Source organism: Heterocephalus glaber, unplaced genomic scaffold, assembly GCF_053883595.1.
Source record: "Heterocephalus glaber isolate CG9 unplaced genomic scaffold, H.glaber_assembly_v1.0 deba00001761, whole genome shotgun sequence".
NCBI lineage: Eukaryota > Metazoa > Chordata > Mammalia > Rodentia > Bathyergidae > Heterocephalus > Heterocephalus glaber.
In genome coordinates this window covers 3109410-3125037 of record NW_028258458.1, presented here as the reverse complement: position 1 = coordinate 3125037, position 15628 = coordinate 3109410, and the positions used below count along the sequence as shown (strand labels likewise).

General features: G+C 52.4%; 1 protein-coding gene, 1 long non-coding RNA gene and 1 other non-coding gene across 4 annotated transcripts; all 3 read left to right on the top strand.

The window, feature by feature from the left end:
• The first annotated feature begins 2 nt into the window (after nucleotides 1-2).
• Nucleotides 3-6901, top strand: LOC110347292 (uncharacterized). Its single transcript, XR_015447625.1, has 3 exons — nucleotides 3-1412; nucleotides 1540-1728; nucleotides 6647-6901. It is a non-coding gene; the product is annotated as an uncharacterized LOC110347292 (long non-coding RNA).
• Nucleotides 6902-11729: 4828 nt separating this feature from the next.
• Rpl18a (ribosomal protein L18a) lies at nucleotides 11730-14576 on the top strand. 2 transcript variants are annotated; one of them, XM_004873330.4, is made up of 5 exons: nucleotides 11730-11913; nucleotides 13460-13639; nucleotides 13818-13947; nucleotides 14238-14347; nucleotides 14444-14576. In XM_004873330.4, the coding sequence occupies exons 1-5, from the start codon at nucleotides 11788-11790 to the stop codon at nucleotides 14534-14536; spliced, it is 639 nt and encodes a 212-aa protein (XP_004873387.2). In that variant the 5' UTR covers nucleotides 11730-11787; the 3' UTR covers nucleotides 14537-14576. The 2 variants fall into 2 exon arrangements, with proteins under 2 accessions (XP_004873387.2, XP_087058116.1); XM_087201990.1 differs by having other exon boundaries at nucleotides 11860-12004.
• Nucleotides 14019-14150, top strand: LOC147821141 (small nucleolar RNA SNORA68). The gene has a single exon (XR_015447645.1). It is a non-coding gene; the product is annotated as a small nucleolar RNA SNORA68 (small nucleolar RNA).
• Nucleotides 14577-15628: the final 1052 nt, after the last annotated feature.

Sequence of the window (15628 nt, the reverse complement as noted above, 5' to 3'; positions counted from 1 at the left end):
TCAAACTCATCAGGCTCCAGGTCGGCTTATGGTCCAGCAAGCCCGGTGCCTCCATTTACCCATCTGTGCACTTGGGGGTTGTGTCCACTGTGGAACTCATTTTGTACCCAGGGAAGGGAACAAGGAGACCTGGAAGCTGCCGCAGGCAAAAGTTAAATCCTCCCTTGAGATCTTTCTGCAAGGACTCAGGGCCCCCAAAAACCAAGCAGCTAGGCATAGTGGTGCACACCTGTCATCCCAGCACTTGGGAGGCTGAGGCGGGAGGATCACCATGAGCTCAAGGCTGGCCTGAATTGCATAGTGAGACCCTGTCTCAAAAAAACAAAAAAATCCTCAGCAGACCTGGTCCCTCGAACAAGCGAAGAGGATGAGAAAACAAAGCATCACCCAATAGTTGTTTCAGAGAGCCTTGGAGCTGGCCACAGGCAGGGAGGCGGGTGGACCAGGGCGTCCCCAGAAGGCCAGGGAGTCAGGGACGCAGTGACCCTTAGGCATGGGAAAGGGTGGATGCAGCTTGCGGCAGGAAGCCGAGCCAGGCTTATCCCAGGGTTTTGTTTTCACTTCCTGAGTGGCTCCCAGGACACACTGAGCTCCTGGAAAGGTCAGCCAGTCTCTGAGGTGCCAAGGACTCCCGGGTGCTGACTCTGGAAACTTTGAGCACGAGCCACAAGGAAGCAGGGTTGAGGCAGAGGTGGCACCTTCCACCGCAGAGAGGGGACGAGTGTCAACCCCATGAGGAACTCCCGGGCAAAGCCAAGAGCCAGGCCAAGAAAAGCAACTTCAGTGGTTCAGGTATCCAAAAAAAAATTTGGATAAGGGGGCTTGAAGCCGGGGCCTTCACATCCAGATAATCTACAGTCCCTTTTGTCTTTCATTTTGAGACAGGATCCTACTTAATCGCTACATTGCCCACCCTGGGCTCCAACTTGTGAACCTCCTGCCTCGGCCTCCCAAGTACCTGGGATTAGAGGTGTGTGCCACTGCACCGGGCTATTTTTGCTTCTGTTGTTGTTTAGTTTTGTTTTTGTTTTTCAGACAGGGTCTCCTATATAGCCCAGACTGGCCTCAAACTCACGGCGATCCTCCTCCCTCAGCCTCCCGATACTGGGATCACAGGCGTGCGCCCCACGTCTGATGTTACAATCTGTGTTGTTTAATTTGCTGCCAGGAGGCTCTGTGCTTTGCTCTGTGCGCAAAAGCACACTTCCTGAGCAGAGAGACGTCCCTTGCATCCTGGCACAAACGCCTTCAGTTTTAAGAAGAGCCATGCCCTCTGCTGCCTGTGTCGCCAGCACGAGGTGTCACGGCGTGGAGTCCCCAGAGGCCTGGCGCGCTATGGCCAGGACTTTTGAAAGGTGACCGGATGGAGGGGCCCGCAGCTGACTTCCCGCTAGGCTGGGCCTGGCTGGAAGGTACGTTGTGGGGGCGTGGCCCTAGAGGGCGTGGCCCTAGAGGGCGTGGCCGGAGGGTTCACTCCCCTGGCCCCTCCCTCCCTCTCCGCTTCCGGTCGCCAGGCCCTGAGCAGCTCTCCTCCCCCAGGCCCTGCTACCGGGTTGGCTACCACGCAAGGCACGCGTCACCTCCTTCTAGTTGCGGATGTCAGGCCTTGAGTCTCAGCAACGACGGAAGTGACTGTGACACAAGGCCGTTGGATCCCGACAGAAGAAAGATCCCAGGGGTCTGCGGCTGCGGGACACCTCATCGGCCTCTCGGTGTAAATATAAATGTGTAGGTGTGAGGGCGTGTGTGAACTGCACAAAGGGTCAGTTCTAGATGGAGTCATTATGACGCGTCAGCTTGAGTGATGGAGAGATGCCCAGCAAGGGGCAGGGGATTTAGCTTAGTGGTTCCACCGCCTGCCTCGCAAACACAAGGTCCCAAGTTCGATCCCCGGTACCAAAAAAAAAAAAAAAAAAAATGCCCAGCAACACGCAACAGAACGAAACTAAAAACAACAACTGTCCAGGCTGGGCGTAGGGGCGCACGCCTAGGACTCCAGCCCTCGGGAGGCTGAGGCGGGAGGATCACTGCGAGTTCAAGATCGGCCTGGGCTAGGCAGCGAGACCCTGTCTCAAAACAAAAAGGAATGAGTGGCATCGTCCTCTCCCTGGACTTTGGGGTGGGACTCGGAACTCCTCCGGAAGGAAGATGAAAAGCGTGGTCTCTGCCAGGGAGGAAGGGGTGATGCTCCGTGCGCAGGTGACAGGAAAACCCCGTTTTCTACTTGAAGAAAATAGCTGAGGTCCAAATGTAAGGAAAAGGAATGCCCCAGGCTTACTGTCTTGAGAAGGGGAAAAGTGTTTCAAACTGATTTTGTATCCTGAACCTGCAGTTTATATATTTTTGATTTTTCATTTACAGTGGTACTGTATTTTTTGTTGTTGTTTTTTTGAGACAGAGTCTTGCTATGTAGTGCAGGCTGGCCTTGAACTCACACTGACCCTCCTCCCTCAGCCTCCTGAGTGCTGGGATCACAGGTGTGCGCCTCCACACCTGGTTCTTTATTTCTCTTTGAGACAGGGTCTCTCTCAGTTACCCAGGCAAGGCTTGGAATCGAAATCCTCCTGCCTCAGCCTTCCAAGTAGCAGGGATTATAGGCACATAACACTGGACCAGCTACATTATATTCTTACCACCAGAAAAAAATGAAAGATGGAATTTTTTTTTAAATCTCATCTGCAGCAGTAGTGAAAGAAAAAAGTTAAAATATTGCTGTGGTCTGTGTGTGTCACCTGGAAATTCCTATGTGGAGACAGGGAGCAGATCCGGGGCAGAGCACTTGCTGGGAATGTGTGAGGCCCTGGGTTCATTCGCCCGGAAAAGAATCAGAAACAAAACTGATGTGCATTTGGGCAGACGTTTTTATTGTCCTTGCTTCCTGAGCAATAGTGTAACGGCCATTCACCTAGCATTTAAGCTGTGTCCCATGTCTTAAGCTATGTAGAGTTGACGGAAAGTCAACGGGGACCTTCGAGGGCTCTGTGCAGATGCGACGTCCTTTGTAGAAGGTGCTCCAGCAGCTGGGCCTTTGGCGGCCCAGAATCACGCCCTGTAGATACCTAGATGCTGTAGTCAGGGTTTGCAGGGGAATAGATTTGATACAGGACAGATCATTTACAGGATTATTTTATAATAGTCACCCAAAAAGTCAAATGCAGAGGCGTGCAAGAGATCTGTCCACACCCCAAAGATCTGAAGGATCCAGACCAGGTCCCACGGCAATGGCCCGCATGAGTCCTGCTAAAGGCCTGGAGCCCAAGTGATGTCTCAGGCTTGTCCATATGGAGGATCTGCACTGGGAAGGCCCAGGGCCACTGGCAGGGTGAAGGATTGTGCCAGAGGCCGAGGGGCCTGCACTGGAGCCAGGAGGCAATGCTCATGGGGAAGACCAGAGCTCCCCTGAGAACAGCAGCTGTTCCTGGCCACAGCAAGGGCCTGAGCTCCTCTGAGAACAGCCAACTTCGAATCAGGAAAACCAGCCTCGAGGCAAGCTTCTCCTAGAAAATGGACAGCAGACGAGATTCCTCTCCAGGTCTCCTTTTATAGCCATTGGCAACAATCCTCAGGCGGGTCTTCCACGCCCAACCACACTGACTCAGTTCGGCTGGGCGCTCCAAGTCGACCATGGTTCATCCACCTCACTAGAGACAACTGTATGCAGAGAACTCTCCCAACTTGAAAATAAGACAAACGACTTGACAAGAAAATTGCCAAACAGGGCACAGTGGTGCACACCTGTGATCCCAGCATTCTAGGAGCCTGAAGCAGGAGGATCATTGTGAGTTCAAGCCACCTGGGCAACTCAGTGACTTTGCCAGACCCTGTCTCAAAATAAAAAATAAAAAGGGCTGGGGTGCAGCTCAGTGTGGAGGCCCTGGGTTCAACCCCTAGCAGTGGAAAAAAAGAAAATAGCACAAAGATTCAAGCAGATCTTTCACCACAGAAGTCTGTAAGGGGCCCGGCAGTACAGGAAGAGTGCACAGTATCATGAGTCATCAACGAGCCGCAAGGCAGCACCAGCCACAGTGAGGCCACACTTCACACCCCCCAAGGGCAGCAGTCACTCCAGTGGTGGTGGCGTCCCAGCGCCAGGGAAAGAAAAGGAGGAGGGGCTGAGGTTTGCTCCCCCCCGGAGCCCAGCCGTCCAGGAGTAACGGCCATATCTTCTCGCTCATTCATCACAGTGCCTTTCTTCTTTGTTTTTCTTGCGGTGGTGTTTTTTATTCCTTGTGGGTTTTTGTTTGTTCCTTTGTTTTTTGTGGCTCTGGGGATGGACCCAGGGACCCTGTGTGGGCGAAGGAGGGAGGCAGCTCTCTGGGGCCCATAGCATTTTTCATCTGTCACAGCATTTCATGCTCATCGTGTTTGAAAGGTAAATATTTGCTTTAATAAGGAAACATCTAACTGCAAAGAATGGGAAAATTAATGAGTTATTAGAACTGCTGGCCAAATATTGACCAGGAAGCAAAAAACAAAAAAAACCAAAAACCCCTGTGAGTAATAAAAACAGCAGGCCCCAAGGTGGCCGGTGGTGTGGCCAGAGCAGCAGCACCACCCAGAAAGCAGAGTCCCGGGGGCCTGTGCTGTGTTCCCCAGTCCCAGGAGGGAAACTGAGGCACTGGCTGCCTGACCACAGGAAACGAGGGGCCGGCTCTGCTTCCCTTGCCCCAAAGACAAGGAGAGGAAGCTGCAGTGACAGAGAAAGGGCTGTGTGGATTTTTCTACTTTTATCCTGTTTTTGTCCATTTCCTCCATCATTATTCCTGGATTTTGATTTTGATTTGGTTTTGTGCAGTGAGACTGGGGATTGGGCCCCAAGGGTACTGAGCTACATCCCCAGCCCTTCTTCATTTATTTATTTATTTATTTATTTATTTATACGGGGGGGGGGGCGCAGCTGTCATCCCAGCACTTGGGAGGCTGAGGCAGGAGGATTACCTAGGGTTCAAGGTCAGCCTGGGCTGCATAATTCAGAGCCAGCCTGGACTGGATAGAGAGACCCTGTCTCAAAAAACCAAAACATAAAAATAAATGCGCAGGCTCACCTCAAACTTGTGACTCCTCCCTCAGCCTCCTGAGGAGCCAGTGTCACATGTAGCACTGCACCCCTCTTGTTTCCTCTCATTTTTCTTTGTAGGGTGCTTCGGATGGAACCCAGGACCTCCTGCATGCTGGGCAGGTGCTGCCACAGAGCCCCAACCTTGAGGCTTTTTGTTTTCTTTGGGGTTTTTTGCATGTTTTTTGGTTTTTTGAGACAGGGTCTGGCTATGCAGTCCAGACCCTCCTGCTTCACAAACACAGCCTTCAACACAAATCGGGCTGAGCCTCGGGACTCCCGGCCCCACCTACCTGTCCCCAGCCCCAGCTGTGACCGGGCCTTGCAGACGAGGCGGGCACCAGGCTCCCACCTGCCAAAGGCGACCCCTGCTCCAGGCAGGGCCAAGGCTTTGCAGCACCCCTTCCTACCGCGTGTCGCCTCCCCGGAGCTGGGGGGAACTGAGGCCCGGAGCGCACCTTATGGGCGGGGAAACTGAGGCCCGATTGGCCACGCGCCAGAGAACCATCATTGGGATCTGAACCTGTGTGAACCCCACATCCAGTCCCACTGCTGGGCCCCGGGCAGACCAAACCGCGGCTCTTCTGCCCCCTGGTGGACACTGGCGGCAGCGCTTTTTTTTTTTTTTTTGGTACCGGGGATTGAACTCAGGTCCTTGCGCTTGCGCAGCAGGTGGCGAAACCACTGAGCTAAATCCCCGGCTCTGGCAGAGCCTTTCTGATGGAGTCTCCCCCACCTGCCCGAACAGAAAGGGGGTTCTGGCCCCCCTGAAATGCCAGAGGTGAAGTCCAGAGCTAGAAAATTCTCCCAATAAAAAGGGCACCAAAGAGCATAACCCTGGATTAGGCGACAGCTCCTTAGATATGGCACAAGCAACGGAAAGGAGGGAGAGGTAAACTGGATTTCAAAATAATTACATTTTTTGCCAGGCATGGTGGTGCACGCCTGTCATCCTAGCTGAGGCAGGGGGACTGCCATAAATTCCAGGCCAGCCTGGGCTACATAGCAAGACACTGTCTCAAATAAAACAACAAATGGGCCGGGGATTTAGCTCAGTGGTGCCGCCGCCTGCCTCACAAGCGCAAGGTCCGGAGTTCGATCCCCGGTACCAAGAAAAAAAAAATCAAATAAAACAACAACAACAAAAATGTTTTGCCTGCAAGAGCTCCATCAAGCCAGCACGGAGGTGGACACCTACCATCACAGCCCTGTGGGAGGCTGAGGCAGGAGGATCGAAAGTTCCAGCCCAGTCTTGGCAACTTAGCGATTTAGTGAGACCCTGCCTCAAAACAATGTTTTTAAAAGGGCAGGGGATGGAGCTCAGTGAGGCCCTGGGTTCAATCCCCAGCACTGGGGAGAGGGGGTTCAATAGACACATCTCCCAAGAAGATACAGAAATAGCCAATAAACACCTGAAAAATAAACCGAAGTTAAAATACACGGGGGTACAGCTCAGCGCTGGAGCACCCATGGGCCCCTGGGCTCCACCCCCAGCACCTTGAAGGAAACACATCTCTGCCTGGTTACTTCCCGCAGGCCGAGCCTGCAGGTGGCCTTTCGCCTAATCCCTTCTCCCTTTCTCCTCCGCAGATTAGAGAGTCAAACAGTCTGTTTGACTAAGATGGTAGATCCTGGATGGTGCAGCGCCAGGAGACAGCTACGGTACGTGTGCTCCCTTTCTGCGCATGCCCGATCAGGAGACAGTCAGTTCCCGCCCAGGCCAGGCGGGCCGGGGGCAGGAGTCACCCGGCCCTCCCACACTATAAATAAAGAGCGCACTGGATGCCAGGCGGCCTCAAGCTCGTCAGGCTATGGTCCCACCTGGTCCCAGCTATAAAGCATAATTTTGCCTTCTTTCTTATTATTTTCCAATTTTCTTCATCTCTCTCCGCTCTGCCTGGCTTCAGACCCTACGCTGTGCGGGTCGCGACAGTTACCTATAGAGAAACACAAGCCCAAACCGCGGTACATTCCTGTATACCAGCATGGTCACCAAAAAAAGAAGAAACTATGACCCGCCTGCCCTATTAGTAGCTGTATAATTAAGAACAGTGAAAGCCGACACTGACAGAAGCGTGTGCGCTTTCTTAGCAGCATTATTCATAGTAGGTAAAAAGTAGAAAACCCAGATACCCAGCACTGATGAGCAGATAAAATGTGGTGTATACAGCTGAGCATGGTGGCGTAGTCCTATAATCCCAGCAGTTGGGAGGCCGAGGCAAGAGGATCTTCATGAGTTCAAGCCCAGCCTGGGCTACATAGCGAGACCCAGTCTCAAAAACAAAACAAACCAAAAAAATCAATGAATAAACAAATTTAAATAACAGTATTGACTACCCAAGTCTGCACATACCAAGTAGATTTGACTGTGTGTCTGCGAATAAAATGAAAACCTTTGGATTGTACAATTTAGTTCTTTATTTTGAGATGAGTCTCACTATGTTTGCCAGGCTGGCCTCAAACTCCTGGGCTCAAGTGACCTTCCTGCTTCAGCCTCCTGAGGAGCTGGGACTACAGATGCATCCCCCTCGCCCAGTGGATTGTACCATTAAGTGAGTTGTATCTCGCTTAAGTTATTATTGGTTGGAGGTAGAGGCACTGCTGGGGATGGAAACCACGGCTTTGCCGATGCTAGGCAATCACTCAGTTACTGACTCACAACCCCAGCCTCAGCTGTTATTACATTTTTAGATTTTTGGAGTTTGTCTCTTTGCTTGTTTCTTTGTGACAGGGTTTTGCCATGTCACCCAGGCTGGCCTCAAACCTGAGATGATCCTCCTGCCTCAGCCTCCAGAGTGCTAGGATGACAGGTGTGCGCCTCCATGCCTCGCTTTCTAATTGTTTCCTTTTCTCCTAGGAGGGCTTCTGGGCTTCTTTCTGCCTGAGAAAACTGTGCAACCAGAGGATGTGGGCTGGATCTTTGCTTTTTGTTTGTTTTTCTGTCCTGAGGACGGGACCCTGGTCTGCCCGGGCTCCTGGGCTTGATCTGATCAATTCTGGGGCCCCTGACCCTCCCTCCTGCAGACCCCAAGATCTCTCAGAAAGGGAGCAAGGAGGTGGGGTTTGAATTTCACCTGCCAAGAAACATGAATCAGACCCCAAATAACAAACAGCATTCTAGCATTTAATACTGTTTGTGGAGAACATCTCCAGGAGAAAAAATATTTTTATTCCCAATGGAAACTCTTAGGCCTGCGATGGTGAACCTTTCAGAGACCAGCACCCAAACTGCAACCCCAAACCCACCTCTTTATCGCACAGTGCCAACACTGCAATCGAACCTGAATGCTGAGGTTTTAGTTTAGAAAAAACAACTCATACATTAACATCTTTTGTCTTAAAAGAGAAACAACAGAGTTTTCACTGATACAGCTTTTTATTGAAAGGTGGAAAAGTCTGCATTTGGTGTGCTACTGCACAATTCACGCGATCTCTGTGGTTGTGAGCACGCTGATAATTTCTCAAACCTGGGCTCATGTGTCCTTCGTTTGAGAGCAACACAGCACTCAGGCCACCGGTGAGTCTTGTTTGTTTCTCTTACATCTGATTTGATATACAGTGAGGCCCCGACTTATGAACAAGTTCCTTTCGGAAGAACACTCATAAGTCGGACTGGTTCGTAACTCCAATACATTGAGTCTTACACTCCTTAGACACAAATATACAATGTATGTTGCTTTGCACTTCCTAGCATCCCCTTCATGTCACCACTGCTTTTCCTCCCGCTTCCGGACGTCCTGGGCTGACTGAGCACTGTGCAGTGAGTGAGCATACAGCCACATAGCTGTGACAGTGGCCGGCAGACGCAGGAGTTACTTCCACGATTTGTTCCCATCTAGGAATGTCTGTAGTGCGAGGTCCGTTGGTATCTGTGAAAGTTCGTGACTTGAATGTTCGTAAGTTGGCGACTTACAGTAATTCAAAGCTGAAAACAGCTGCTCACAAGCATGAGATGATCCAAACAAAGTAAGAAAAGCAATCCCAAGTGCTTTCATGGACTTAAAATTATTTGGCAGAGAATTCCACACTTTAAGGATTTCATTTTCCGAGCTGCCAGCCGTGCTGCCCTCTGCCATCCCTTCACACTCCGCCTTCTCTATCTTCTCCAGGGTCGCACGCAGGTCATAGAATTTATCTTTCCAGAGAGAGCTTTCTTGAAATTCCAACAGCTCCATTTCCAGGTTTCCATAATCTAACCAGTGTACGCAGGAAAGATCAAGCTCTTCAAATCTGGCTCTATCTGGAGACGTAAGAAAACTCAGGGTCGCCTCCATCTTACGGAACTGTAGAAATCTGTGACTAAAATTCTCCTTTGCAACGGCTACAATGCTAGAAAATTCCTTGCAGATTTCCCGATGGCTTGTAGGATTTCCTGCAAACGTTGTGGAGTTTTCTAAATGCATTTTTAGATTTGGAAAATATTTCAGCTGCCCACTTTCAAGATCTCTTTCAAAAACCTGCAGTTTTCTCTCAAATGTTTTGATATCGCAAAACATCCTTTCTGCTGTTTTCCCTACACCTTGTAGTTTTTTGTTCAGTACACTGAAGTGTCGTGTAAAGTCTGTAAAAAACATGAGGTTGTTAAGCCAGGCCACATCAGTGAGCTGTGGATATTCCTGCCCCTTTTCATTCATAAACAGCCTCATTTCATCCAAGCAGGCTACAAGCCTCTCCAGGACTCGTCCTCTGCTCAGCCACCGGATGTTGTTGTGCATACGTAAAGCATTATACTGTGCCTGAACCTCATCAAAAAGTGCTTGAAACTGTGGAAAATTAAGAGCATGAGCCATGATGTAATTCACCATTTTTGTGACATCTTTGAGAATATCATCTAATTTTTTGCTGCTTTCCCTGGCGCAAATGGCTTCTTGATGTAAAATACAAGGAAACTGAATGACTGGATGTTTTGCCTCTTTAACAAAGAACTGCATGAAACTAGATGTTGTCCCCACCATGCAAGGTGCTCCATCACTAGTAACTGAAACCACTTTTTCTGGTCTTATGTCTTGTGACAAAAAAGCCTCCATCACAGCACTGTAGATATCTATCCCTTGTGTTCTTCCAGGCAAAGACACCAGTTTCACGAGCTCTTCTCTCATGATGTCACCAACAGCATAACGCAAAATTACTGCTAGCCTTGTGTGATTATTTATATCTGTGCTATCATACAAACATATGGAGTAACAGGCTGCCTTCTGTAAGTCAGTGGTGAGCTGCTGATTAACATCACTGGCCATGCACAGGATTTGATCTTTAACAGTATTTCTGCTAAGCGGCATGTCAGAGATCCGTTGTATAATTTTATCCTTGTTTGGGAAATCATGAAAAAGGGAATCACTCCCAGACAACATTGCCATTTTGATAAAATCCCCATCAGAGAGGGGCTTGCCATGTTTCGCTATGCACAGTGAAATTTGAAAGCTGGCAGCTGTCAGATACTGGGAATGATATTTCCTCAATTTCCGTTCAAGAAACTCTTTCCTTTCAGTTTCACCAAGTTTGGCGACACTTTTGTGGTTGGTGTCAAAATGCCGTCTGACACTTGATGTGCGACACACAACACTTACACTGCACAGAATACATAACGCTTTCCCATCGCGTTCAATCACCCCAAATGACTCTGTCCAGGCCTCTTGGAACGATCTTCCACTATCTGTTTTCAGTTTTGCCTTTTTTGGTGTAGTCATTTTGGGGGGTTCAAGCCTTGGAGTCTACAAAAACACAATTTTTTTAATGAAGCACCCAATACAAATTATCCCTATACCAAAAATTGCTAACACTATTGGTTAACACTAAAGAACTGGATATTATTCCCTGAATCAACAATTCCGGCTGGGGCTCCCCCGAATTTCCTGACCACCACCGCAAGGGGGCAGTGTTCCACTGACCACCAGCTATTGGCCTGCTCTGAAAAAGGCATCCGAGTGCGTTTGCTACCTTGCAGGAGCTTCCGCTCAAGTCACAACCAGCCCAAGCAAATATAGATCCTTCCTCTTGTTTTCATAAATTCTTCACAAAAAACTAAATATGATGCTGCAGATCCAAATATTCTAGGGGATCAGCACATTAAAAGAATTTCAGTCTCTCAATTAGAACATCTCGTTGCTAAGTCTTAAGACATTAAATTTCAATTTTCCATAGGAAAAGTCAAACCTAAAATCTTGCATTCATAAGAACAAATGTATTAAAACTCACAGCCAGTCCAAGCAAATATATATATATCTCCTTGGCAGCACACTGACCCGCCAAGCAAAAGCTCTGGAGAGTCGCAGCTCCTGACGTCATCGCCTGACGGCTATGCTCTTCCGAGCATACGCATGCGCCCTATGTGCACTGTTACCTGTTGCTCCACCGCTGAGAATGCTGGAGCAACTGGGCTCGCGTGCGGACAGAGCAGGCTCTGTTTGCCTGCTGCTGCACGCGTGCCATAGGTTCGTCACCAGTCTTAGGTACATGGCTTTGAGACCTCTTTGATACATCTATAGGGGAGAAGAGGCCAGGAGTGGAATTAAACATTAGGGAATAGAAACACGCCCACCGATGCCTTCACTCCCAGCGTGCCATGCGCGCCGACGCACCCTTAGAGCCGCTGTAGGACGAGCAAAGCTAGCTGCGCTGCCTCCTGGGAAATGTAGTCTGGCTACGAGAGAGGTGGGGCTGTGAATTTGTAGGCGGACCCGGAGCCAATGATGAAGCCGACCTCTTTGAGCTCAGGGCCAAGAAACCAATAGATGCACGACGCTGAGAAGGTGGGACTTCCGGCAGTGAATCGTGGTGAGCGGCTGCGCCAAGTCAGAGACTTCCTTTTTGTGGGTGGCGGCAAGCGAGGAGGGGACGCCATGAAGGCCTCGGGCACAGTAAGGCGCTTGCAGCGGGGCTGAGGGCTGGGCGCCGCCGCGCGGACCCCGTCGGGAGCCCGGGGCAGGTGGTGCGGCCGGGTCGATGGTGGTACGGCCCTGGGACCCCTCACGCACGCCGCCGCCGCCTTTAGGTGCCCACAACATGGCGGCCGCTGCGGCGCCGCGTGGGGAGGCCAGGCCGGGCCGCATCGGGCGGGGGCGACCGGGGGCGACCGTGGGACCCAAAGGGCCGGGTCTGCTTCCCAGGAATGAGGGACGGGAGGCACGCGTCTTAGGGCTGTGCCACCTACCTGGTCGAGCCATTGAGCCTCAGTTTCCCTTGCAAAGTAAGTATGGGAAAGGACACGGCACTAGGGAAGCAGAATAAAATTGCAGATTTGCTGAAGCTGGTTCATCGTTGTGACCCGTGCTGGGCAAAGGCAGGTGGCCCGGGAGTTGGGGGGAACTAGACGATGGGTCCTGTGAGGGTCCCCAGCCTTAGTTTCCTGGCCAGGAAAGGGAAGTGATCGCGAAGCTGGTGGGTCGGGTGCAGAGCGGGAAGGACTTCATGGTTATTTATATTTGGCATTAGTAAGAAGCTGGGGTCGTTCACAAAGGTGGCCTCTGTCAGCCATATCACGGGGTCTGGGACTTGACAAAGTTGACATTTTTGCAGCCTTTTTTATTTTTTAACTAAAGATTTGACACTAAGCTCTAAACGGTGCACTACCTCGCCGGCCCTTTTGTATTTTGAGGCAGGTTCTCATTAAGTTTCCCAAGCTGGAATTCAATTTGTGGTAATTCTCCAGCCTCAGCCTCCCAGGGTGCTGGGATTACAGGCTTGTGCTGCGTGTTCAACTGCAGTCTTGTTTTGTTCTGTTTGTGTTTTTTAGGCAAGGTCTCACTTTGTAGTTTAGGCTGGCCTTAAACTCACTGTGTAGCCTAGGCTGGCCTCACCCTCAAGTAGATCTCCTGCCTCAGCCTCCCAAGTGCTTGGATTACAGGCATGTGCCACCATCCGCAGCTCCCAGTCTTTTTTTTTTGGTACCGGGGATCGAACTCGGGTCCTTGCGCTTGCGCAGCAGGTGGTGAAACCACTGAGCTAAATCCCTGGCCCTCCCAGTCTTTTATTTTGAGACAGGATCCTGTTAAACTGCCTCGGTGGGCCTTGTGCACTGTTACTTGCCATCCTCCTGCGTTGGTCTCAGTCTGCTGAGATCATAGGTGTGTGCCACTGGACTCAACACCTTGGCACCTGCTGGAAGTACCAGAGCAGCTGAGGCCCCACGGCTCAGGACAGACCTGCACTCTTCGCCTGGTTCTGCCTGCAGTGGGCTCTGAAAACTCCCGGTGTCACTGTGTTGGGCCAGAGAAGGTGGTGGCCAGTGCACTGTGCAGAGTCCCTCAGGGTGGCTGGGGAGAGGAAGCTGCTGGCCTGGCCTCCGCTTGCCCGCTGGGGACAGGGAGCTTTCCTGCCCGGGTCACTTAGGCTTGCTTGGGGTGCACTGTGGGTTGGTTGTAAGGGCCCTGGCTGGCCGCCCCACTCAGCCCGCCCTCCCCTCAGCTCCGAGAATACAAGGTGGTGGGGCGCTGCCTGCCCACCCCGAAGTGCCGCACGCCACCTCTCTACCGTATGCGGATCTTTGCGCCCAACCATGTTGTCGCCAAGTCCCGTTTCTGGTACTTCGTGTCCCAGCTGAAGAAGATGAAGAAGTCCTCGGGGGAGATTGTCTACTGTGGGCAGGTGGGGTGCGCGTGCCTTGGGGTGGTGGGGGGCTTGGAGCTGTGTCCGTCTGTGGGCCCACACCCCTACCACGGAGTTCCCAAGGGGCCTGGGCCAAGGCAGGAGAGTCTGGCCCCAGAAGGGACCCCGGGGCTACTGTCCAGCATCTCCCCACCTGCTGTCCTCCCGCCCACGCCAGGTGTTTGAGAAGTCCCCACTGCGGGTGAAGAACTTCGGCATCTGGCTGCGCTATGACTCCCGCAGCGGTACCCACAACATGTACCGCGAGTACCGCGACCTGACCACGGCGGGCGCCGTCACCCAGTGCTGTGAGTGGGGGCTGAGGGCTCCAGGGCCCGGGATCGGGCCTCTACCCAAGCGCAGGCCAGCCTCCCTCCCATTTGCACCTCAACCCAAGAATCGCCGCTTCTTGTAGTGGCGGTTTAAACAGGGGTGCACACAGCAAGTGGATCTCGTCGCCTTTGGGGGCTGTGACTGTGCCCCTCAAAGTGAACTCAGAGGTTCCACACCCTGCGTGGCCAGAGGCTGTGAGGCCCACGTTGGGGGTCCCAGCAGCTGCAGCCGGGCCTGAGCCACGTCCCCGCTGTGTCCCATGCAGACCGCGACATGGGCGCCAGGCACCGTGCCCGCGCCCACTCCATCCAGATCATGAAGGTGGAGGAGATCGCCGCCAGCAAGTGCCGCCGGCCAGCTGTTAAGCAGTTCCACGTGAGTGCCGGGCTCCGCTGGCGGGCGGGGGGGGGGGGGGGTCGTGCCGCGGCGGGCCCCAGAGCGGGTGCTGAGGGCTCTCACCCTTTCCCACAGGACTCCAAGATCAAGTTCCCGCTGCCCCACCGGGTCCTGCGCCACCAGCACAAGCCCCGCTTCACCACCAAGAGGCCCAACACCTTCTTTTAGGGGTGGCCACCGCTCTGCCAATAAACTTGCTGCGTCCAGACTCGGCCGCTGTTTTCTTTCACGACTGGCAGAGCACAGAAGGGCCTGAGGCCTCCACCAGCGAGGGCTCCCAGCCTTGTCCCCAAGGCCCGCCCTTCGGGTTGGGACCCGGGCCACCTGCACTTAGCTGCCCTAATCCGCCTAAGGAGCTTAGGGTCTCCAGGAAACCTGAGAATTCCAGGCCCGGCTAACCCAACCCCCCCGCTGGGAGTGACCACCAGCCTTGTGGCCTCATGGCCATGCCTGGGAAGGGACCGCTGGGTGGCCCTGGGGTCAGGCACAGGGTTCCTGAAGGTCTGCTGATTGAAAGGAGGTGCAGAGGCAGCCCAGGGTGGGGTGCAGGGCCAGAGCTGGAGGGGTCACTCGTGGGAGGCTGGGAATAGGACACACTGCACCACCACCCACGCAGGCTGCCTGGGCTGAGTCTGGCACCTGCCCTTCCCATCGGCCAGCCCTGGACTGGCCATCACCTCTACAATTCTTAACTTTTGCCTCATGTGTAAGGTCTGAATTCCATCCCAGCTCCACAGAAAAGTTTGCGGGTTTCACACAATGCCAGGTGCATTCAGGGTGGTAGGTCATAGAATTGCACTTTCATTAACCTTATGGGTTTAGGCACAGATACCTGGTTGCCCTTCATAGCACTTCTCTTCATTGTCAGTAATAGGAGCCCCTTAATTAGATTCCTCCCAGGAAGGAACACGTTTCCCAGCCATCCTTTCAGTCAGGTTGGCCGTGTGATATTAGCAGTAGTGATAGGTGCCGTTTGTAGGAAATCTTGGACCTGTCTGGTTGCAGCATGGATGCAATGGCCAGTGCTCTGGCAGCCATCTTAGGCCATGAGGAAATACTAGAGTTCCCAAAAGGAGTTTGGGTGTTTGACCCTGTGCAGTCCTCCCCACCCCTGGCTTGAACCTTTCTGCAAGGCTAGGATTTCACTGTAATCCTCAGCTGCAGAGTCCTGACTCCGACTGGGTGTGGTGCTGTGTGACTTGGCCTGATGCCTGTGCTGGGGAGTCCCTGCCTGCCACCTTGGTGGGCAGTGAGGGTGTG